Genomic DNA, 24,466 nt, shown 5'->3' on the forward strand with positions numbered 1-24,466 from the left:
AAAACGCCACAATTTTGTGATGCATATTCACCCTATGCAAAGTAACTCACCAACAGTGAGGACTTGGTCAAGGTGCCTTTTAATCTATGAAAGCATTTGCATTTATATAGGACCTTTTATAACTTGAGGACATCCCGAAGCATTTCACAACTAATGAAGACTTTTGAAGTGTAGTCACTGTTGTATTGTAGAGAAACATAGCACGCAATTTGCACACAGCAAGGACCCACAAATGACCAGCTAATCTGTTTTAGGGATAGTTCAGGGATAAATGTCAGCCAGGATACTGGAGAACTCACCTGCTCTTCTAATAGTGCCATGAGATCTTTTGCCTCCAACAGAGCACCAACCCTCAGTACTGCACTGAACTGTCAGCCTAGATTATGTTCTCAAATCTGTGGATTTGGGCTTAAGCCTATGATTTCCTAATAGGATGCTCCTATTGAGCCAAGCCTAACATCTACTGTACACTTTGGGCTCTTCTCCCACTTAGCATTATTTTAGAACAGATCCACAAAGGCTATATTTCATCTTGGTTATTGGATCTTTCTTTGGAGAGATATTATTTAAACTATGTTCTTGGGAATCATGTCAGCTAAACCGCTAAAACGCCTTCGTGCTACTGAAAATCAAGAGTAGTCTTAATCTGCTCTTCAAGCAACATTTTCCATCTATAAACACACAAGCCAATAGCCTGTTACTTAATTCATGTAGAAACCTTGACATTTTCAACTATCTACGTATCTTGGACTAGCTTTTCCAACTGATACTTGATTTTTTGGGTCTAAATTGGAAATTTGGGTGAAGGTCTGTCGCAATGGATCATCACACGTTTTTTGTTCTTATAAATTTTGCAATAGCAAATGCCAGTTTGTGGGTGGATGCATGCAACAAGCAGTTCAATTACTTGTCTTGGCCAATAGTTTTACCTCAGCCAGCACCACCAAAACAGATTAACTGGTCTTTCATCTCATTTGCTGTTTGATATTTTGCTATGTGCAAACTGACTGTCTTGTTTATCTACATAACCACATTGCACTTCAAAAATGCTTCACTGGTTGAGGATCACTGTGGGACAACCTGAGAGCATGAGAAGGTGTTATGTAAATGAAAGATTGTTCCTTTTTTCCTTCATTGTAGCATTCTAAAACTATAGGCTCAATTTTGTCCAAGCCCGTTTTCTGGCGAATTGCCAGAGTTACGTCCATTTTTCGAGGCCAGAAATGCGCCGGAAATAATTTGGCAAAGTATCCCTGATCTATAATTTGAATTTGACGTCGCGCAGCGTGTCCGGTCGCCTCGGAGGTGGAGCGGGATGGGGGAGGAGGGGGGGAAGGGGAAGGGGGAGGGGGTGGGGGAGGGGTGGGGTGGGGTGGAGTCTGCTGTCTGCGCTGAAAAACGATGCCGCACCTTCTGCGCATGCACGGGGGGAAAAGGTTATATTTCTGACGTTGCAATGGACGCGCATGCGCAGTACAGCTCCAAGTTGGCAATTGGCCATTTCTAAAGAGCCAATTGTGTGAGAAAAGGAGTGCTGTGTGAGAGCATTGGAAAAATCGCAGCTACAGCAATACAAGATGCAACATGGTGCAAGGACCAAGAATTTTTACAGGAAGAAGTGGAGGCACAAGTTACTGTGATTGAGCCCAGATGGCAGGAGCTGGACACCAGCAGAGGACTCATAAAAGTTCAACCCAAAGAAATGAAGAAACACTGGAACCAAGTTGCAGAAGAACACTGCGCAATGGTGACCACCACGAGATCTGGAGGCCAGTGTAAAAGAAGTGGCAGGACCTTGGTCAAGTAGTTAGTGTAAGTAATATATTCATTTATTCAATGGAATTGCAATTGTAAATGTGACCATCTGTATGTCCCAACCAGCAGAAAGACACCCTCTTTAAAAAGATAGGTTTTCATCTTTGCAGAGGAAGGTGGCACATAATAAAAGGGAAAGAACTCGAACAGGAGGAGGCCCGGCAAATCTGCACCTACTGACACCCTTGGAAGAGAGGGTCGCTGCTTTGATGGGTCCTTTCTTGAGAAAAGCAATCACCACTGCTGGGCCCACACTCGAGGGAGAGGGTATGTCCTGCAAATTAATCGTGGTCCTTCAAATCAGCCTGCTGCCTGGCCTGCTCATGCCACCCACCCTGCCTCCTGCTAACCATTTGTCTGTGTTCTATTATATTTTGCAGAACTTGAGGCCAACCCTGACGATGCAGAAGAAGATTCCGATGTAGACGAGCCTGAAGAGGAGAACATCTTCCAATCCAACCCTCCAGACCAAGAACATTGGGGTGAGGGGGAGTGGATGGAGCTGGATGAAGCTTCCACTGTTTTACTGACTTTGGAGGAGGTGCCGCTCATTGCGGTGACAGCCCCTTCCATGACTAGTGGTTTGAGTGCCGGTGGGATATTCCATGATTTCCCACCATCCCAGGCTGCGGGTTCCAGTGGTGGGGTGCAGCGAGGCACACAGAGGGCTCCACCATCCCAGGCCCCAGTGGTGGGGTGCAGCGAGGCACACCCAGGGCTCCACCGTCCCAGGCCCCAGGTCCCAGTGGTGGGGTGCAGCGAGGCACACCCATGGGGAGGAGGGGAAGGAGAGCTCGACCGCGCTCTCCTGAGGTGCAGGATCTAACAGCTGTGGTTCAGATGATGTCATTGAGTGTGGAGAGCATTGAACTTACCCGATCACTCCTGGACGGGTGAGTGATGAGGTAGCGCAACTGTCGGGAGAAGTAACAGCAATGACACGAGAAATGAGAACGATGTCCGAGACCATCAGTGAAGGAATAGTGGCCATGAGGGAGGGAATGTCAGAGGTAGCTGATGCGCTGTCAGTGACCATCAGGGAGGGAATGTCCGAGATAGAGAAAATGTTGCAGGTAGTTCAGACCGTTTTGCTCAACATGAGGGAGGGAATGTTGCAGGTCGTTGAGACACTTGTCAAGGGTGCAAGAGGGACGGCATGTTGGAGTTAATTGCTGTAATAAGGGAACACACCCAGACCCGTGTCCATTGACCGAGTCAACTGTCACTCCTACTCCAATCCCCACACCAGCCACTGAAGAACCCAAAACCGGGCCGTCCAACTTGCCAACTGCCACCCACCCTCCTCCCCCCAACAGGTGTGCAGTACCCGAGATCTTAGAAAGAATAAGATTGGTACCAAGCCCAGAAACACTGCGCCACCGCCTGCGTACAGGGGAGAGTCCAAGACCAAGCGCAGTGGGCGGTCTTAGAATGTGGAGGAGAGATAGGTGGGTGCTACCTTTCTTTGCTGTTATTATTATTGTTACTGATGTAACTGTTCTCAAATTAAAAGTTTTTTGTGTTATGTAAGTTTAAAAGTTTGTAAGTGATCTTAAAGAGTGATTTTAAAGTAAAGTTTGACCCAAAAATAATTTTATTAAAGTTAAGTGCAAAAGAACTGTTTGTTAAACTTTTGAATAAAATATATTTTACATTAAAACTGAATCATTTCCATTATTTGTTCCATTAACACAACACAACATTACGGAACAGCTCCAAACAGTAAACATGTCCATGTGGAATAGTTGTCGCTGAACCCTCAGACATCAGTAAAATGTTCTCAGATGAGCTCAAGGCTTGAGCAATCGTTAAAGGGGCCCGATGGCCCGCTCTCCTCCACCGTCATGCTCCGGCCTCAGGCACTTGCATGGCTTCCTCATCCTCGTTGTCCTTCTGCTCGTCATCTGCATCTTCCACATCATTATCATCAGGCACTCTCACCGCAGCTGGCTCTTCTACTACCAGGTGCTGCTGCCTCATGATGGCTAAGTCATGCAGCACACAACAGTGAACTGACCGACAATCAGGGGAGTATAGCAAGTAGCCTTCGGAATGGTCCAGGCTTCAGAAACGCGTCGCAATGTGCGACATGTTGTATTCCCGGTTTTTCGAGAGTGGTCAGATACGCCGACCTAGGAGGAAAGAATTTTGGCAAAACTGCAAAAAATTATAAAAACCGGTGTAGACATGAGGGAACGCCTCCTATGACATAATAAAAAAACATAACTAAGTTTGTTACGCCGGCGCAGATCGCAAGGGGAAACTTGGGGGAAAAAAATGCCCAAAAAAACAGCGCAACTGACCCAGGAAAATTGAGCCCATAATCCTGATAACTATCATTTACATCCATAATCATCATAAAATCATTTAACAAATTACATTGACATAGATATAAAATAATAAACAGATTATTTTAACGTCTGATGGTCAAGCCTTGTCAGAAAGCTACTGAATCTCATGTACATAAAAGAAGTCTGAGAGTTACAAAGAAGAAAAAACAGGCTGGCCTAGTAATGAACCTGGGTATCAGTCAAACCGAAGTATAGAGGAAAAACTGACTCGTTATCTTGGCTCATTAATAAGGCCACAATATTCTCCAGTGTTTGTAAAATGTAGTTTTGTGCAAAACATTGATTTTGAAGTTTTTTGGTTGTCCTTGCAGAGGAGTGGTATGTGAAAGCAAAGTGGGATGTAGGACACAATGCTCAAGAAAAAGCTTAATTTAAAAAACTCCTGCTGATATTCACACAAGAATGTGCACAAATAAATATGTGATGGAATTTAGAGAATTTGCAAATTGTAGGGGTATTATTGTACATCATGGTGCTTTTATCTTATGGCCATTAATGTCTTTTTTAAATAAAGGTTTAGTATGAAACAAGAGGAGGAGAAAAGGAAGATTGCAGAAATGTTGTATGAAAAGAGCCATGAACAACTCCAGAAAAAGGAGCTGCAATACTGTAAGGAGATGAAAGCAAAACAAGAATTGGAACTGATAATAAGGAACATGGAGATGGAAAGGAAATCATTGATCAGCAATATAGAACAGGTTGTCAGATTTGTTTCATAGTAATCATGTGAGCTAATAAAAAGACTCCAAAATTTTGTCCCGATGATAAACATTTAAAGGTGCAAAAGACTTACATACATAAGAAAATTAAATTCTATTCCCTTCTCACTGGTACAAAAAATAATTCTTATAAATGGACCCTGTATCAATTTATTAATTTTTCAAAATATGCTTCAGCTAATGTATTTCATTCACACAGACCTGAGATATGGTGCCATCTTTTACTCCCTCAATCCTCTCCCACCCACTCAACTACTTTCCTGGACACTATCCTTCTAAGTGTCTTCCTTTCAAAACTGCCTTCACTATCTCCCTTCTCTGTTCTCATTCAAAAAAATATTCTTAATCCAATTACTCTCCCTCCAAGTTGCTTTGCTTCCTCGATAAACCAGCACTGCTCTCCTGATCTTGCTGTTACATTAAGAAATATTCAGAGAATCCTATTTGAGGTGTGAAACTATTCAAGATTCCCTCATGTCTTGAACCATTAACTTACATATATTAATGGACCAATTATAGGGAAGGAGGGAGCAGGGATATCCCCTACCTTCCAGCTGTGTTTCCTAAATCTCTCTCGCAATGATGACGAGGTAAAGGGAGCATGTATACTATTGAGGCAGGGAAAGGTAAAAGGCACACTAGTGGGTCCTCTCGTGAAGTGTCATGTATTTCTATATTAAAGGTACAATGTAAATGCAATTAATTAAATCCTACAGTTCAAACATCGACTGCTATTCAGTGCTACTTGGGTAATGCATAGAAATGTGAAGATTGCACTGTAATGGGAGCTAATACCACTTGATCCTGAGATTTGATTAGGTTTAATTGTGAAAAATTTAAAATAGTCATTGATATGTTACTCATTAATTGTGGCAGGTAAATACATTCAACCAAGCAAAACTTGTATCTGATGGCATACAGAGTGATCGCATAGAGTGGTCATAAATGGAGTGCATCATAAACACAGTGTAAAAGTTAGGGATTTTGTGAGAGTAGGAATTTGGCAATAGTGGGAAAGTGGTGCTCTTTTTTGGCTCCAATATTTGTAGTGGTTTATGTTGCAGGTAAATATTTAATTTAACCCATAACTTAAACTAGATCAAGTAATTAGTTTTAAAAAAATGATACGCTTAATTGATTAAATATATAAACTTTAATTAATTAAATAAATAAAACAAGGTTAAAAGGGATGGCCGTGCAGGAGGTGTGCCACAGTTGAAGCATGTGTGAGTTTGTGGAGAACATCGCGGTCCTGGACAACCACATCTGCTGTAGGTCTGCATTTCGAAGAACTTCAGCTCAGTTGTTGAGCTGAAGTCTGAGGTGCAGACGTTGCAGGGTATCAGGGAGAGGGAGAGTTACCTGGACACATTGATCCAGAAGGCACTCACACCCCTTAGTTTAGGTAATGGTACAGGTCTGGTTAGTGATCAGGGACCGAAGGGTGTGACTGCAAGTCAGATAGGTAAGGGGGCCCCAGTTGCAGTGCTGCAGGATCCTCGGCCTTTGTCCTTATCCAGGTTCTTGCTGCCTGTGTGGAAGAGGGCCAAAGACTGCAGGGTGGATGAGCAAACAAATCACAGCACCATGGCACAGGAGACCCATCAAGTGGGGGGGAGGGGGGAAATGTGGGAGTGAAAAGGACTGTTGAAGTGGTAGGGGACAATATAGTCAGAGGGACAAATACTGTTCTCTGCAGTCACGACCGGGAGTGCCGAAGGCTGTGTTGCCTGCCCGCATTAAGGATATCATCTCACAGCTGGAGAAGAACTTGGAGTGGCAGGGGGAGGATCCAATTGTTGTGGTCCACGTAGGAACCAATGACAATAGATAGTACTAGAAATGAGGTTCTGCTGAGCAGGTTTGAGGAGCTAGGGTTGAAATACTCTCTGAATTGTTTACCTGAGCCACGCGTAAATTGTCATAGGCACAAACGGATTAGAAGATTAAATGCGTGACTGAAAGTGGTGTGGGAGGCAGGGGTTTTGCTTCATGGGCCACTGGCACTACTTGTGGGGAAAAAGGGAGCTGTTCTGTTTGAGCAGGCTCCACTTAAACCAGGCTGGGACCAGTGTCCTGGCAAATCGAATAACTAAAGCGGTAGATAGGGCTTTAAACTAATGAAGGGGGGTGAAGTAGGATTCAGGAAAGGATAAATTCAAAATCAGTAAGAGGATTGTCAAGGCTGTAGAGCAAAGTAGCGATAAGCAGAGTGGCTCAGTAAGGACGGAGAGATTAGCAAAGGTAGTAGGGCATTGGTGACTAAGGTGTCAACAGGGAAAAATAGAAAAAAGTTAAAGCTAAAGGTACAATATCTGAATGCGCAAAGCAGTCACAACAAACTAGATGAATTAATAGCACAAAAGATAGAAATACATGATTTTGATCTAATAGCAATTACAGAGACATGGTTGCAGAGTGACCAAGGTTGGGAACTAAATATTCCAGGATAGAAACATAGAAATATACTTGACTTTTAGAAGAGATAGGCAAAATGGAAAAGGAGAGGGATTAGCCCTGATAATACACGATGGGATAAAAACAGTGGAGAGAAAGGTTCTTAGCTCAGAAAATCCAGATGTAGAATCACTTTGGGCGGAGCTACGAAACAACAAGGGGCAGAAAACACTGGTGTGAGTAGTTTATAGACGCTAGTAGTTGTAGTGTCGGGCAGAGTATAAATCAGGAAATTGGTGGTGCATGTAGTAAGGATAATACAGTAATCATAGCCATCTTTAATTTTCATATAGACTGTTAAACCAAATTTGCAGTAAGAGTGCGGAGTATGAGTTCATGGAATGCATTCAAGGTCGTTTAAAGTAGAGAAAATAGAAATAGAAGAACCCAAAAATATAATAATAAATAGCATGCATTTCAAAAGGGAAAGTCTTACTTGACCAACCTAATTGAATATTTTGAAGAGGTAACAGAAAGCGTAGATGAGGGTAATGCAGTAGATGTAATTTATCTAGATTTTCAAAAGGCCTTCGATAAGGTACCACATAATAGACTAATAAATAAGTTCAGGCAATGCAGAGTCGGGGGACACGTGGCAGAATAGATAGCTAGATGGCTTCAAGACACAAGACAGAGAGTTGGGGTGAAGGGTAGTTATTCAGAGTGGCAGAAGGTGGGAAGTGGTGTTCCACAAGGATCAGTGCTGGGACCACTGTTGTTAGAAACATAAAAAATAGGTGCAGGAATAGGCCATTCAGCCCTTCTAGCCTGCACCGCCATTCAATGAGTTCATGGCTGAACATGCACTTCAGTACCCCCTTCCTGCTTTCTCACCATACCCCTTGATCCCCCGAGTAGTAAGGACTTCATCTAACTCCCTTTTGAATATATTTAGTGAATTGGCCTCAACTACTTTCTGTGGTAGAGAATTCCACAGGTTCACCACTCTCTGGGTGAAGAAGTTTCTCCTCATCTCGGTCCTAAATGGCTTACCCCTTATCCTTAGACTGTGACCCCTGGTTCTGGACTTCCCCAACATTGAGAACATTCTTCCTGCATCTAACCTGTCTAAACCCGTCAGAATTTTAAACGTTTCCATGAGGTCCCCTCTCATTCTTCTGAACTCCAGTGAATACAAGCCCAGTTGATCCAGTCTTTCTTGATAGGTCAGTCCCACCATCCCGGGAATCAGTCTGGTGAATCTTCGCTGCACTCCCTCAATAGCAAGAATGTCCTTCCTCAAGTTAGGATACCAAAACTGTTCACAATTTATATTAACGATTTAGACTTTGGAATCAAAAACATAATTTCTAAATTTGCGGACATCAAATTGGGGGGGGGGGGGCAGATAGTCAATACTGAGGAGGACTGCAACAAATTACAAGACGACATCAGTAAACTTGCAGAGTGGGCATATAATTGGCAAATTAAATTCAACACAGATAAATGTGAGTTATTACATTTTGGTAAGAAAAATAGGGAGGTCACATATTACTTGGAAAATAAGAATCTAAATGGGGTAGAGGAGCAAAGGGATATGAGTACAAATACTAAAAGTATTGACACAGGTTAACAAGGCCATAAAAATAGCAAACCAAGCACTAGGGTTTATTTCTAGAGGCAAAGAATTGAAAAGTAGTGAAGTTATGCTAAACTTATATTGAACCTTGGTTAGACCACACTTGGAGTGCTGCGTGCAATTCTAGTCGCCATATTATGAAAAGGATATAGAGGCACTGCAGAGGGTGCAGAGAAGATTTACAAGGATAGTACCAGAAATGCGAGGGTATACCTATCAAGAAAGAATGACCAGGCTGGGCCTCTTTTCTCTTGAAAAGGGAACGCCAAGGGGTAGTCTAATAGAAGTCTTTAATATCATGAAGGGTTTTGATAGAGTGTTTCCACTTGTGAGGAAGAGCAAAACTAGAGGCTATCAATATAAGCTAGTCACCAAGAGATCACCCAGTATGGGCTGAATGGGCCGAATGGCCTGTTTCTGTGCTGTATATCTTGTGTAATCCTATGTGGTTCACTACATCAGTACGTTGAGGAAGTAACAGGGAACAAGCTATTTTAGATCTAGTATTGTGAAATGAGACACGGTTCATTCAAACCTTGTAGTAAAGGAGCATCTGGGGATGAGTGATCATAATATATTTAGTTTGAAAGTGATTTAGTTAAGTTCGAAACTAGGGTCTTAAATGTGAACAAGGCAAACTACTTGGGTATGAGGGGCGAGTTGGCTATGGTAGATTAGGAAACTAGATCAAAAGATAGAACGGTAAATAAACAATGGCAAATATTTAAAGAAATAATTCATAATTCACAACGCATATACATTCCCTTAAGGAATAAAATCCCCAAGTGAAAAATGATCCAACCGTGGCTAACAGAAAAGTTAAAGATAGTATTAGATTAAAGGAAGAGGCTGATGATGTTGCCAAAAAGAGGAGTAAGCCTGGGGATTTGGAAGATTGTAGAATGCAACAAAGAGAGAGAAAATAGAATGAGAGTAAACTAGCAAGAAACGTAAAAATAGATTGTATGTAACAATGATGAGATTAGCAAAAGTAAATGTGGGTCCCTTACAGGCAGAGACGAGAAATTAATACGAAAGCAAAATACTGTGGATGCTGGAAATCTGAAATAAAAACAGAAAATGCTGGAAATACTCAGCCAGTCAGGCAACATCTGTGGAGAGGGAAACAGAGTTAACGTTTCAGGTTGATGACCTTTCGTCAGTATGGAGCCTTGGTGAAACAACACCTGGAGTACTGGTCTCCTTACCCAAGGAAGAATATACTTGCCTTGGAGGGAGCGCAACGAAGGCTCACTAGACTGATTCCTGGGATAGGAGGATTATCCTATAAAGAGAGATTGAATAGACTAGTCCTATATTCCCTAAGAGTTTAGACAAATGAGAGGTGATCTAATTGAAACTTATAAAATTCTACGGTGCTTGACAGGGTAGATGTTGGGAGGATGTTTCTCCCAGTTGAGGAGTCTAGAACTAGGCGTCACAGTTTAGGATTAAGGGGTCGGCCATTTATGACTGTGATGAGAAATTTCTTCACTCAAAGGGTTGTGAATCTTTGGAATTCTCTACCCTAGAGAGCTGTCATTGAGTATATTCAAGACAGATTAATGGAATTTTGGATACTAAGGGAACCAAGAGATATGGGGATATTGTGGGAAGGTGGAGTTGAGGTAGAAGATCAGCCATGATCTTCTGGAGTAATTAGCTTTTTAACAGAATATTAATTGAACTTTGTCTAACATCTTCTTTAGCTTAATGAAGAACAAAATGTACTACGGATGCAGTTCAACCAGGAACAAGCTGTGCATAAAGAAATTCTCACCAGCCATCTGCATCGACAGCGCGAGATAGAAGAGGAAAACAAGAAAACGGTAAAAAATGTAGAGGTTTCTAAACAATGAGCACAAAACAATCTGCAAATTAAACATGTTTTGGGTAACAATCATTTAGTTTGCTGAATAATTTTTTTTAATAAACATTAATCTACATCAGATGATAAACCTGAAAGCAGTGGGAAGAATTATAATCATGTCACTTTTGGTCTACTTCTTGGGCATCTGTCCTCTGTTAATCTTATGTTGCATGCTAACAAATGCAAATATGACAGAAGCCTCAATTTTAACTTAATGGGTTGACCTTTTGTAAACCCAATGGAATAAAGTATTAGTTTTGCCCCTTACAAAGCAAGCTGCTGTTATCTTCTGCAGAGTGTTTCAAAGTGTTGAGTAATTTTGATTTCTTCATTGTTTTCTTGAAAATTTCAGCAAAAGGTAGCACATAAAATCTTAGTAAGTTGTCACAAATTAATTATAATTGGATTACAAAGACTGAATTTAAGTCTAAAAATATTAATGGAACATTTGGAGCCTAAAATTACAATTCATATTAATTTTAGGTGCAAATTCAATCTTACTGGAGTTCATCCAAATGTTACTATTTATCTTGCTATTAACTTGTTACTCAATGTATAGTGAGAGATCTTGTAAGCCTACCTATTTAGTATATATTTAGATTTTTATGACCTGACCTCCAGATGTCATAAATTGCCAACAGTTCTTAAAACTATAAGTATATCCTCAACAATTCAACATTTCTCTAGGAAGACTTCTTAAACTATCAGTTAATTTTTTAAGATGATCCGTTGAAGACTTTACATACTGGTGAACGTATAGATCCTGTAACTAAACATTAACTAGCTAGCATATTAATTAATCATTGCACAACATCAAAGAAGATTGCATCATTGATTATTTCTACATACCTTTGAGAGATCAGCTACTAAGCAGTACTGGCTCAGGCCTTGCAGCAGATCAGTGGATGGACTGAAGAAAAATAAAACAAGTGGATGATTCTCTGCTCTCAAAACAAAAGTTTGCTTAACTCCATTTGTAATGTTGACCATAGCTCTTTCTGTTGTCATTATATCCTTTATTCAATGTAGCATTCTTTGTTTCAAGGCTCTTGCTCATCTTTGTGATAATGATCATGAAAAAGATGTGATGCAACAAAATCGTTCACTGCAGGATGAAATCACTGTGCTCAAACTTGAATTGGATCGTGTGCGTGGACGGAATCAGGAGGAACAGGGAAAATATCTGGAGCAGATTGAGGCATTAAAAGAAAAGCTAGATGACACGAAAAAGGATTTGAAATTTAACGAAGAAGCTTTAACTCACACAGCTTTACAGTATAATAGTCAACTTAATACACTTAAGACTGAAACATCAATGTTGACTTCCAAACTTGAACAAGAGAAACAAAACCAAGAAAAACTAGAGACTGAGATAGAACCTATGCGTTCACGTTTGAGCGTAGCACTTCAGGAACTGGAACGGAGTCAAGCAGCTAAATGTGATTCTGAACGAATTCTTCAAAGGGAACGTGATGACTGGCTCCATTCGGATGAAAAACGGAACTATGAAATTTCAAGTCTCCGTGAGACTAATAACAGCTTGTCACAGAAATTAAGTAAAGAGGAAGCGAAGGCCAATAGCCTAGATAATAAATTTCACCGTGCAACACTTTCTCTTACTGAGAAAAATCTTATGTTAGAGAGTCATCAGAGGAGCTTGAATCAATCTCAGGCTCGTATAAATGACCTAGAACACACCAATCAATTGCAGAAAGAACAGATGAGCAAATTTACAGTTCGTCAGGAGTCTATGCAGGAGAGATTGGCCCAAGCCCAAAGCGAAACCATGCTGTTACGACAGCAGCTTGAAGATGCACAAAACAAAGGTATCATGAAGGAAAAGGCGGTCACTGATGTTCAGGATCGATTTAGTGACATATTTTCTAAACTTCGAGGAGATGGTGAACGGCAGATAAGTTTGGTGGAAGAGAGAAATAAGGAGTTGGTGAGCAAGAGCTTTGAACAAAGAGAACAAATCTGCAAGTTTGAAAATGAGAAGATAGAAAGAGAGGTACTGTGGTGACTGATATTTCAATCACTAATTAGATCTTGTTTCTGTCAATTCTGCTTTCTTTCCTCCTTTCTTCGTTCATTCTTTCGTTCTTTCATCTTTCTTTCACCTCACCTCACCTTCCTTCATGTTTGCATTGAATTTCATCTATCATGTGTCTGCCCATTCCACCAGCCTATCTATGTCCTCTTCAAGTCTATTACGATTTTCTTCACTGTTTACTACACTTTCAAATTTTGTGTCACCTGCATATTTTGAAATTGTGCCCTGTACCCCCAAGTCCAAGTCATTAATATATATCAAAAACAGCTGTGGTCCCAGTACTAAACCCTGGGGAACACCACTTTATATCTTCCTCCAGTCTGAAAACCAACTGTTCAACACAACTCTGTTTTCTATCCCTTGACCAATTTTGTATCCTGCTGCTACTGCCCTTTTATCGTATCGGCTTCAATTTTGCTAAACATCCTATTATGTGGTACTTTATCAAACACCTTTTGAAAGTCCATATACACAACACTGCCATCATCTTCCCTCTCTTGGATCTCTTTCAGTGCAGAATTTCCTGATATCACTCTGAGATTCACTTAGTAGTTTGAACCTATGTCTTTGGAATTTCCTTGAAAGTAATATTCTGGATTTACTTTTTCCATACCCTGAACGATCTTGTATACCTTAAAGATAATTTTCAGACTCACTCCCTAAGGCCTTCTGCTTCTCCACCTCCCTCTCCTTTAAAGCCCTCCATAAAATCCATATCTTTGCTAACCTTTCCTAATATCTTCTATATCTCAAAGTCCATTTTTGTCCGATTATGCCTCTGTGAAGCACCTTGGGACACTTTTCTATGTTAAAGGTGCTATATAAATGGAAGTCGTTATAATATGCTGATCACTGGGAACATTCTTCTTTAGACTACATTGCGGCAGCTTCAACAAGAGCTCGCTGATGCACTGAAGAAACTCTCAATGTCAGAGGCCTCACTGGAAGTGACCACACGCTATCGCAATGAAATGGAAGAAGAAAAAACACGTATGCAGAAACAATTAGAGAAGTTGACGGTCGAGGTAAATCTGAACATCATGTGATAAATTGATATGATATTAAATGTAAAATGTTGCTCCCATAATGGTGAGATCCTGTTGCTTCTCAGGGCTATTTAAATATACCCAATTTAAAGCAGTCCACAGAATTACTGTTTATCAACATATTTCACTAGGCAACAAATATAGCAGTAGAATGCAATGTTCAGTACATGAGAATGGTCATCATGGGACAGGTTTCACAACTGCAATATATCCTTTAGATGGGAATCTCCAAATAAATTGAATTCTTTTTAAGAGAAAGCATTTGATTCTATTTCATCATCATATTACAAAAAGACGCTTTGAACAACATATAGCCTCTTAAACCATTAAAGAAAGAAAAAAAAATTGCATTTATACAGCACCTTTCACATCTCAGGATGTCCCAAAGTGCTTCATAGCCAATGAACTACTTTTGAAGTGTGGTCACTGTTGTAATAAAGGGAAACATAGCAGCTAGTTTGCACACAGCAAGGCCACACAAACATCAGTTAAATAAGTGACCAGATATTTTAGGTTTTTAATTCGTTATTTTAGGCGTAAGCCTTAAAGAGTAGTCCAGTGCCCTGGTCAACATTTATCCCTCAACTAACATTACTAGAAACTGATAGCTGATTATTTATCTTATTGCTGTTTGTGTGACTTGTTGTGCACAAATTGGCTGCCACTTTTCCTGACATTACAACAGTGATTACATTTCAAAAGTATTTAAAAATTGGCTGGGGAGTGTGTTGGGATGTCCTGAGGATATGAAAGACACCATATAAATGTAAGCTCATTCTTTTCTGGGTCCTTCAATACTACTACTACGACTACTACTTTCGTATGACGAGGAAAGCTTATAATGGGATGTCTAGTTTGGTTATCCATTCGATGGCCTCCTGAGATGCCAAGTGGAGCAATGAGGTGTCTCCCACAATAGATTTTCATGGGCAGGTTGATGTGATGTGTTCCATGTCTGGGAGCCGTGGCCACCGTCACACTTCGGGTCATCCCTTCTCTTCCACTTGTAGAGCAGGTAGCCGCACCGCCCATATCCTGTGCAGATTTGGTTGAGCACTGTTCACTGTCTTCAAAGGAGGTCGAAGCCAGGGACCTCTGCTGTTGGGTCAGTGATGAAGTGTTCTTTATATTGCATGCGTTCCTCAGTTCCATGCATCTGGATAGTGGGTCGATACCAGCTGCATGAGTATTGGCTTCTGTGTCCCAGAATGACCGGTGTGATTTTAAGCGCTTTCGTGGTGAGTTTTTCAAGACTTCATAAATGGGAAGGTCATTGTTGCTCATGATTTTTTTCCATCTCATGGAGCACGGCAGCATCTCTCAATCAGGTTCTGGCAGGGATCTTTGTTAATTCTAAAGAGAAGTTTCATATATGATCTCCAAATGAATTTGGGTTAGCCTAGCCTAGGTCTAACAGTTATTCCAATTATGGCAAATTGTTTGCTGAGGAGCACATCTGATACCCACTGTGTTTCCTGTTATGCAAAAAACTGGAAAATATCACAACACTAGAGGACTGTAATAAAAACAGAAAATGCTGGAAATACTCAGCAGGTCAGGCAGCATCTGTGAAGAAACAAAATCAACCTTTCAAGTCAATGACTTTTCATCAGAACTCTCCACAGATATTGCCTGTCCTGCTGAGTATTTCAAGCATTTGCTGTTTTTATTTCAGATTTTCAGCATCCACAGTATTTTGCTTTTGTACTTGATGCTGAAAGTACAGATCAATTTTTTAGGTGATCACATTAGCAAAAGTACAGAAACAATATCAATATTAATAATATCCAACTTGCTCTGCATAGAAATAAACAGTCCAATAAGCTCAATACCAGCACAAATGGGATGTGTTCATTTTAGATTATATTTGTAAGGTTTTGGTTCTGGAGCACTTTTTTCTGATCTGTTTAGGCTGAGAAGCTGATTAGCACAAGCAAGTAATGCTTCACCTCTGAAGAAGGATCATCTGATGTGCTTAATTAAATTTAACATCAAAGTAAAACTGGGTCTGCAACAATAATACCAATTGTAAACTGCAATTTACCAGTTAAATTTTGTTGCTCAGTTATTTTGAGAACAAATAGTGTTATACTTAAGCAGTTAATTCACAGATATCGGAAACGTCTCCACTGTTGACAAACAATTCAAAAACGCGGCACAAAACCTGGTTGTATTGTTGTGTGTTGGGCACCCGGCAAGCCATCCTCCAAGCTGCTTAGTAACATAATTTTTATTTAAATGTAGATATTAAAAGGTATAATTTTTTAAAGATAAATTAGAATATTTGCAATAAATATCACATTGTTGCCTTACAGTTGCAGGAGATTCAAGACGAGCACGTGCAGTCAGAGAGGAGAATCCAGCAGTTACAGAATGCTCTGGATGATAAAGAACGTGATGTCATTGCAACTTCCCAGAAAATGCAAGAAGCTTTGTTGACCTCTTCACAAACAAAGGAGGCTGCAAAGCAACTCAAAGAACATGTGCAACGGTAGTTGATAGTAACTAGAAATTTGTAATTAAAATAGTAGTAAAACTAAAGAAAAGCCTTCAGTCTATGACTACGTTGTTCAGTCTAATAAACAACTTGGGCAAGGGTTTCCACTTTGGCCGATTTTGAGTGAATTGCTCAACCTAGCGGAAGCACCAGTTCCTTAAGCTTTTGCACAATTGTGAATGTACTCAGATTGTCCAATATTATATGATCTATAATATAAATACATGGAAAAAGATGTGCTGCAGTTAGGATGCTAACAGATTTTGAATTTAAGAGCAGTGGTGCTGACCGTAATACACTGATTACTCAGTAAAATGATTACATTTTGCAAATAGAAGCCTTGCTGATCAGCTGTTGCATAAACAAAACCACTTAAAATTAAAATTCTAAAACGTTACGCAATTGTCAAGTGATAGGGATCTTTGCACAGTTTCATTCTGAACATCCTTATCTTACAAACTTAAGAATGAATGAAAGCATTAAAATGGAGAAAACTTCCTGTCTCACCCCTGCTTACTGTTTCAGATTAGAGATTGAAAATGCAAAATTGGAGTCTGTTGCAAAACAACAGACAAACAAATCTGAATTAATGGAAAAAGAGCTTCAGGAGACTGAGTCAGTAAGTATGAATATCCTAAAACATCATTGTATTGATTGCACTTAGCTGTGGATGCTGTCTTTAAGTAAAGTATGATTTTCTGAATGTAAGCAATGCCAGCCAGTTCTTGCGCTTTGTTATATTGGAAAAATCCAGTTACATTGACATCACAGTGGCAGCATTCAAACAATTAGTTGCAGCTTAAGGATGGAGAACATATACAATATGCACTAATTTCAATCTGTTTTTGCAAAGTACAGGTATTGATACAAAAGCAAAACGCTGCGGATGCTCGAAATCTGAAATAAAAATAGAAAATGCTGAAAATACTCAGCAAGTCAGGCAGCATCCGTGGAGAGAGAAATAAAGTTAACATTTTAGGTGGATGAACTTTCATCAGAACTGGAAAAAGTTAGAGATGTAACCAGTTTTAAGCAAGTACAGAGGCAAGGAAAGAACAAACGTGAAGGTCTGTGAAAGGGTGGAAGGCAGGTGCAGCAGGAAGAGATTCAAATTCCTGGGGCATTGGAACCGGTTCTGGGGGAGGTGGGACCAGTACAAACCGGACGGTCTGCACCTGGGCAGGACCGGAACCAATGTCCTAGGGGGAGTGTTTGCGAGTGCTGTTGGGGAGGAGTTAAACAAATATGGCAGGGGGATGGGAACCAATGCAGGGAGACAAAGGGAAACAAAAAGGAGACAAAAGCAAAAGACAGAAAGGAGATGAGGAAAAGTGGAGGGCAGAGAAATCCAAGACAAAGAACAAAAAGGGCCACTGTACAGCAAAATTCTAAAAGGACAAAGGGTGTTAAAAAAACAAGCCTGAAGGTTTTGTGTCTTAACGCAAGGTGTATCCGTAATAAGGTGGATGAATTAACTGTGCAAATAGATGTTAACAAATATGATGTGATTGGGATTACAGAGACGTGGCTCCAGGATGATCAGGGCTGGGAACTCAACATCCAGGGGTATTCAACATTCAGGAAGGATAGAATAAAAGGAAAAGAATAAAAGGAAAAGGAGGTGGGGTAGCATTGCTGGTTAAGGAGGAGATTAATGCAATAGTTAGGAAGGACATTAGCTTGGATGATGTGGAATCTATATGGGTAGAGCTGCAGAACACTAAAGGGCAAACAACGTTAGTGGGAGTTGTGTACAGACCTCCAAACAGTAGTAGTGATGTTGGGGAGGGCATCAAACAGGAAATTAGGGGTGCATGCAATAAAGGTGCAGCAGTTATAATGGGTGACTTTAATATGCACATAAATTGGGCTAACCAAACTGGAAGCAATACGGTGGAGGAGGATTTCCTGGAGTGCATAAGGGATGGTTTTCTAGACCAATATGTCAAGGAACCAACTCTGGGGGAGGCCATCTTAGACTGGGTGTTGTGTAATGAGAGAGGATTAATTAGCAATCTCGTTGTGCGAGGCCCCTTGGGGAAGAGTGACCATAATATGGTGGAATTCTGCATTAGGATGGAGAATGAAACAGTTAATTCAGAGACCATGGTCCAGAACTTAAAGAAGGGTAACTTTGAAGGTATGAGGCATGAATTGGCTAGGATAGATTGGCGAATGATACTTAAGGGGTTGACTGTGGATGGGCAATGGCAGACATTTAGAGACCACATGGATGAACTACAACAATTGTACATTCCTGTCTGGCGTAAAAATAAAAAAGGGAAGGTGGCTCAACCATGGCAATCAAGGGAAATCAGGGATAGTATTAAAGCCAAGGAAGTGGCATACAAATTGGCCAGAAATAGCAGCGAACCTGGGGATTGGGAGAAATTTAGAACTCAGCAGAGGAGGACAAAGGATTTGATTAGGGCAGGGAAAATGGAGTACGAGAAGAAGCTTGCAGGGAACATTAAGACAGATTGCAAAAGTTTCTATAGATATGTAAAGAGAAAAAGGTTAGTAAAGACAAACATAGGTCCCCTGCAGTCAGAATCAGGGGAAGTCATAACGGGAAACAAAGAAATGGCAGACCAATTGAACAAGTACTTTGGTTCGGTATTCACTAAGGAGGACACAAACAACCTTCCGGATATAAAAGGGGTCAGAGGGTCTAGTAAGGAGGAGGAACTGAGGGAAATCCTTATTAGTCGGGAAATTGTGTTGGGGAAATTGAAGGCCGATAAATCCCCAGGGCCTGATGGACTGCATCCCAGAGTACTTAAGGAGGTGGCCTTGGAAATAGCGGATGCATTGACAGTCATTTTCCAACATTCCATTGACTCTGGATCAGTTCCTATCGAGTGGAGGGTAGCCAATGTAAACCCACTTTTTAAAAAAGGAGGGAGAGAGAAAACAGGGAATTATAGACCGGTCAGCCTGACCTCAGTAGTGGATAAAATGATGGAATCAATTATTAAGGATGGCATAGCAGCGCATTTGGAAAGAGGTGACATGATAGGTCCAAGTCAGCATGGATTTGTGAAAGGGAAATCATGCTTGACAAATCTTCTGGAATTTTTTGAGGATGTTTCCAGTAGAGTGGACAAGGGAGAACCAGTTGATGTGGTATATTTGGACTTTCAGAAGGCTTTCGACAAGGTCCCACACAAGAGATTAATGTGCAAAGTTAAAGCACATGGGATTGGGGGTAGTGTGCTGTCATGGATTGAGAACTGGTTGTCAGACAGGAAGCAAAGAGTAGGAGTAAATGGGTACTTTTCAGAATGGCTAGTGGGGTACCGCAAGGTTCTGTGCTGGGGTCCCAGCTGTTTACACTGTACATTAATGATTTAGACGAGGGGATTAAATGCAGTATCTCCAAATTTGCGGATGACACTAAGTTGGGTGGCAGTGTGAGCTGCGAGGAAGATGCTTTGAGGCTGCAGAGTGACTTGGATAGGTTAGGTGAGAGGGCAAATGCATGGCAGATGAAGTATAATGTGGATAAATGTGAGGTTATCCACTTTGGTGGTAAAAACAGAGAGACAGACTATTATCTGAATGGTGACAGATTAGGAAAAGGGGAGGTGCAACGGGACCTGGGTGTCATGGTACATCAGTCATTGAAGGTTGGCATGCAGGTACAGTAGGCGGTTAAGAAAGCAAATGGCATGTTGGCCTTCATAGCGAGGGGATTTGGGTACAGGGGCAGAGAGGTGTTGCTACAGTTGTACAGGGCCTTGGTGAGGCCACACCTGGAGTATTGTGTACAGTTTTGGTCTCCTAACTTGAGGAAGGACATTCTTGCTATTGAGGGAGTGCAGTGAAGGTTCACCAGACTGATTCCCGGGATGGCGGGACTGACCTATCAAGAAAGACTGGATCAACTGGGCTTGTATTCACTGGAGTTCAGAAGAATGAGAGGGGACCTCATAGAAACGTTTAAAATTCTGACGGGTTTAGACAGGTTAGATGCAGGGAGAATGTTCCCAATGTTGGGAAAGTCCAGAACCAGGGGTCACAGTCTAAGGATAAGGGGTAAGCCATCTAGGACCGAGATGAGGAGAAACTTCTTCACCCAGAGAGTGGTGAACCTGTGGAATTCTCTACCACAGAAAGTTGTTGAGGCCAATTCACTAAATATATTCAAAAAGGAGTTAGATGAAGTCCTTACTACTAGGGGGAATCAAGGGGTATAGCGAGAAAGCAGGAATGGGGTACTGAAGTTGCATGTTCAGCCATGATCTCATTGAATGGCGGTGCAGGCTAGAAGGGCCAAATGGCCTACTCCTGCACCCATTTTCTATGTTTCTATATTTCATGGCAAAAGAGGATGGTAATGGAACAAGTAAAGAAACAAAATATGGGTCTAGAGCAGGTGTAAATGGGAATAGCAGAATCATTATCAACAGCTGCTATCAAAAAAAAATGAGAGCAGTGGTTATGATCTGAAATTGTTGAATGCAATTTTGAGTCCAGAAGGCTGTAAAGTGCCTAATTGAAACATGAGGTGCTGTTCCTTGAGCTTCATTGGAACAGTGTAGAAAGCCGAGTTGGAGTGAGGTGGAGAATTAAAATGACAGACGACCAGAAGCTCAGGGTCACGCTTGTGTACTGAATGGAGGTGTTCTGCAAGACAATTACCCAATCTGTGTTTGATCTCCCCAATGTAGAGGAGACTGCATCGTGAGTAGCAAATACAGTATACTAAATTAAAAGAAGTAGAAGTAAATCGCTATTTCACCTGGAAGGAGTGGTTGGGGCCCTGGACAGTGCGCTTGCAAGGAAAGGTGCTGTGGCAAAGGGAAGGGTGTGTTGAGGGTGATTGAGAGTGGGCCAAGATGTCACGGAGAGAACGGTGCCTTCGGAATTCTAGGAGGGGAGGGGAAAGATCTGTTTGGTGGTGGCATCACGCTGGAGGTAGCATAAGTGGCAGAGGATGACCCATTGAATGTGGAGGCTAGTGAAGTGGAAGGGGAGGATAAGGGGAATTCTATTGTGGTTCTGTGAGGGAGGAGAAGGGGTGAGATCAGAAGTGCGGGAAATGAGACGGACACGATCGAGGGCCCTGTCAGCCATGGTGGAGAGGAATCCTCTGTTGATGAAAAAGGAAAATGTTTTGGAAGCACTGGTATGGAAGGTCGCATCGTTAGAAAAGATGTGGCAGAGACAGAGAAACTGGGAGAAAGGAATAGAGTCCTTACAGGAAACACGGTGGGAAGAAGTGTAGTTAAGGTAGCTGATGATACTCAACAGCCTATCCCCTGTATTGGAGATGGAGAGGCGTCGGAGTTGAACCATGTGAAAGCGAGAGAAGGGTGGAAATTGGAAGCAAAGTTGATGAAATGTTCCTGTTCGAGCCAAGAACAGGAAACAACAACATTACAGTCATCAAAGGTGAGGGAGGGGACCTGAGTAGGACTGGAATAAAGAATGTTCCATATATCCCATGAAAAGGCAGGCATAGCTTGGACCCATATGTGTTCCTATAGCAACGCCTTTTATTTGGAGGAAGTGAGTGGAGTCAAAAGAGAAGTTGTTCAATGTGAGAATAAGTTCAGCCAGGTGAAGGAGGGTGTTGGTGGATGGGGATTGGTTGTACCTCCATTCAAGGAAGAAGCAGAGGCTGTCCTGGTTGAGAGATGGATTGGATGTCCATAGTGAAAAGGAGACGGTTAGAGCCAAGAAACTGGAAATTGTTAAAGTAGCGGAAAGCGTTAGAAGAGTCACAACTTTGCCCTGCAAAGTGACATGGTGGTCACAGAGGAAGAAGGTCCCTTTGTACAAGAGGAAGAGGGTGCAAAACCGAACCCAGTGCTGGTAATGAGCACTATTTAGGAACAGTTCTTAATTGGATAATATGGTCTGTTTACCTCTTTCCTCTTGCCCTCCCTAAATTGCCTTCAGTAACACTGTCGTAGATTTACTCTACTACTCAAGTCTGCCAATCATATCCCCTGATAAAACATGCATCAACATCAGTGCTACAAGATTTTTGATTTACAACAAAGTATTTCATGTCCACAGTGTTGTGCACAAGGCATTCACACTGGTGGCTACTTTATTCCACTCTTCCAGGCTGCCTCTATTACTGAGCGAAGAGTGGTCCGCTTCTCCATCTCACTTCCTTGAGAAGAATCCATCTGCTCTGCCCCTTCCAGACATTGCTTTAAGTAATCAAAATTTACTGCTTTGAGTTCCCGCAGGCCTTTAAATCCTACTGCATAAAATTTCCTGCTCCTAAAATGTGACCTTACAATGACCAGCATAAAGAACCGCGAACATATTTAAATTAGGCTGTCTCCTGTAATTTAAGCAGGATCAAGCAGGTCCAAAATGTTTGATCAGAAATCTCAGCTGAACTCTTCAAAGAGCAGTGAATATTTTCTTTACCTAAGGTGAATATGACAAATGCCAATATTTCCAATAAGGAGTCTATTCTTTTTACACCCTTGGTGCCTTTCGATCCATGTACCTAAGAAGTTGAAAACCAAAGCCTCGCCTTCTTGGTGTGCTTAATGGAATTCAGACACACTCTCCTTAGGATTTGCTATCTGTCATGGATGGAAAATTGAGTGGAGCACATGCCTGATATGCAGTCCTGGCAGTCAAGGTATCACACCAGAAATACGATTTCATAAAATGATCCCTCTCTTTTAGGCTATATCTCTCTTTAGCCTTATGGCTTTTTTTTTCATTCTTGTAGTACTGTTTTTCTGTCAGTAGATGGCAATATTGCACTGTATATAATCTGAAATTAAGGAAAGAAAGACTTGCATTTATATAGAGCCTTTCATGATCACCGGACATCTCAAAGCGCTTTACAGCCAATGAAGTACTTTTGGAGTGTAGTCACTGTTGTAATATGGGAACGTGGCAGCCAACCTGCGCACAGCAAACTCCCACAAACACCTGTGATAATGACCAGATAATCTTTTTTTTTGTTATGTTGATTGAGTGATAAATATTGGCTAGGACACCAGATTTAACTCTCCTGTTCTTTGAAATAGTGCCATGGGATCTTTTATGTCCATCTGAGAAAGCAGATGGAGCTTGGTTTAACATCTCATCTGAAAGACAGCACCTCCAACCTTGCAGCACTCCCTCAGCACTGCACTGGAGTGTCAGCCTAGATTTTTTTAATGTGCTCAAGTTCCTGGAGTGGGATTTGAACCCACAACCTGCTGAGCATGCTGTACTGGAAGAAAAGCAAAGCATCTTCAGGAAAAGGAGACAATTGTATCAAATTGTTGGACTCCAGAAACAGTTTTAGAAAGTTGGCCTGCTAACACTCGTGTAAAATATGGAGTACAGTAGTTTAAGCAGTGAACAAGGCAATTACATTGGCTCATCAACATAAAGCAGATCACCTCCTAACATCCAACGCCATTATTCCAAGGGGGATATATCGATTATACACACACACACACACATATTGATCACACGCACACATACACACGCATCAATTACACGCACACACACACACACACATGGGGATATATCAATTACACGCGCACACATCAATTACACGCACACACACATGGGGATATGTCGATTATATACACACACACACACACACACACACACACACACACACAAAATCGATATATCCCAATGTGTATGTGAAAAAGGAGCGGAGGTGCGACGGCGCGACGGCCCAGGAGCCATTTCAGGGAGCAGCACGAGCTGGTGCAGGAAGGCAACGACTTGGGTAAGGGCGACTGGATTGGACGTCACCAAAATCAAGGTCGCTGATTGGAGCGTGGGCAGGTACAGCAGGAGAGGTAGCAAGAGTAGAGGAGCGGCAAGGTCGGGGCTAACGAGCAGCGAGAGATTGTAGAGCGATGTGATCGGGGCCCAGAAGAGGCGAAGGCACAGGGCAACACGGGCCAGCCCACACTGCAATATGTGTGCGCACGAGGTCCGTGCAGCAGAGCTGGTCTCCAATCGTCTTGGTTAATCCTTGCCACTGACCAAGCCCTGGTTCTGTCAAGCCCGTGTGGTGGCTGGTGTGCAACGGCTACCACACGTTAAAAAAATCCACACACAGGCATCTTCCACCCTTCAATATGTAGTTTG

The 24,466-nt window shown here is 41.6% G+C and overlaps 1 protein-coding gene and 1 long non-coding RNA gene across 11 annotated transcripts in view; one reads left to right on the forward strand and one right to left on the reverse strand.

Moving 5' to 3' along the window:
- ankrd26 (ankyrin repeat domain containing 26) overlaps positions 1 to 24,466 on the forward strand; it is a 185,982-nt gene that overhangs the window by 113,463 nt on the left and 48,053 nt on the right. For all 10 annotated transcript variants that reach the window (XM_070900319.1, XM_070900325.1, XM_070900327.1 and 7 more), the window contains 6 exons: positions 4,681 to 4,864; positions 10,631 to 10,750; positions 11,837 to 12,802; positions 13,717 to 13,869; positions 16,206 to 16,381; positions 16,913 to 17,006. In XM_070900319.1, coding sequence (XP_070756420.1) covers positions 4,681 to 4,864; positions 10,631 to 10,750; positions 11,837 to 12,802; positions 13,717 to 13,869; positions 16,206 to 16,381; positions 16,913 to 17,006 — 1,693 coding nt within the window. The remainder of the gene's footprint in view (positions 1 to 4,680; positions 4,865 to 10,630; positions 10,751 to 11,836; positions 12,803 to 13,716; positions 13,870 to 16,205; positions 16,382 to 16,912; positions 17,007 to 24,466) is intronic.
- The window catches only part of LOC139280707 (uncharacterized), a 103,483-nt gene that overhangs the window by 32,576 nt on the left and 46,441 nt on the right, over positions 1 to 24,466 (reverse strand). The window lies entirely within an intron of this gene.

Source organism: Pristiophorus japonicus, chromosome 15, assembly GCF_044704955.1.
Source record: "Pristiophorus japonicus isolate sPriJap1 chromosome 15, sPriJap1.hap1, whole genome shotgun sequence".
In the NCBI taxonomy this organism is placed as follows: domain Eukaryota; kingdom Metazoa; phylum Chordata; class Chondrichthyes; family Pristiophoridae; genus Pristiophorus; species Pristiophorus japonicus.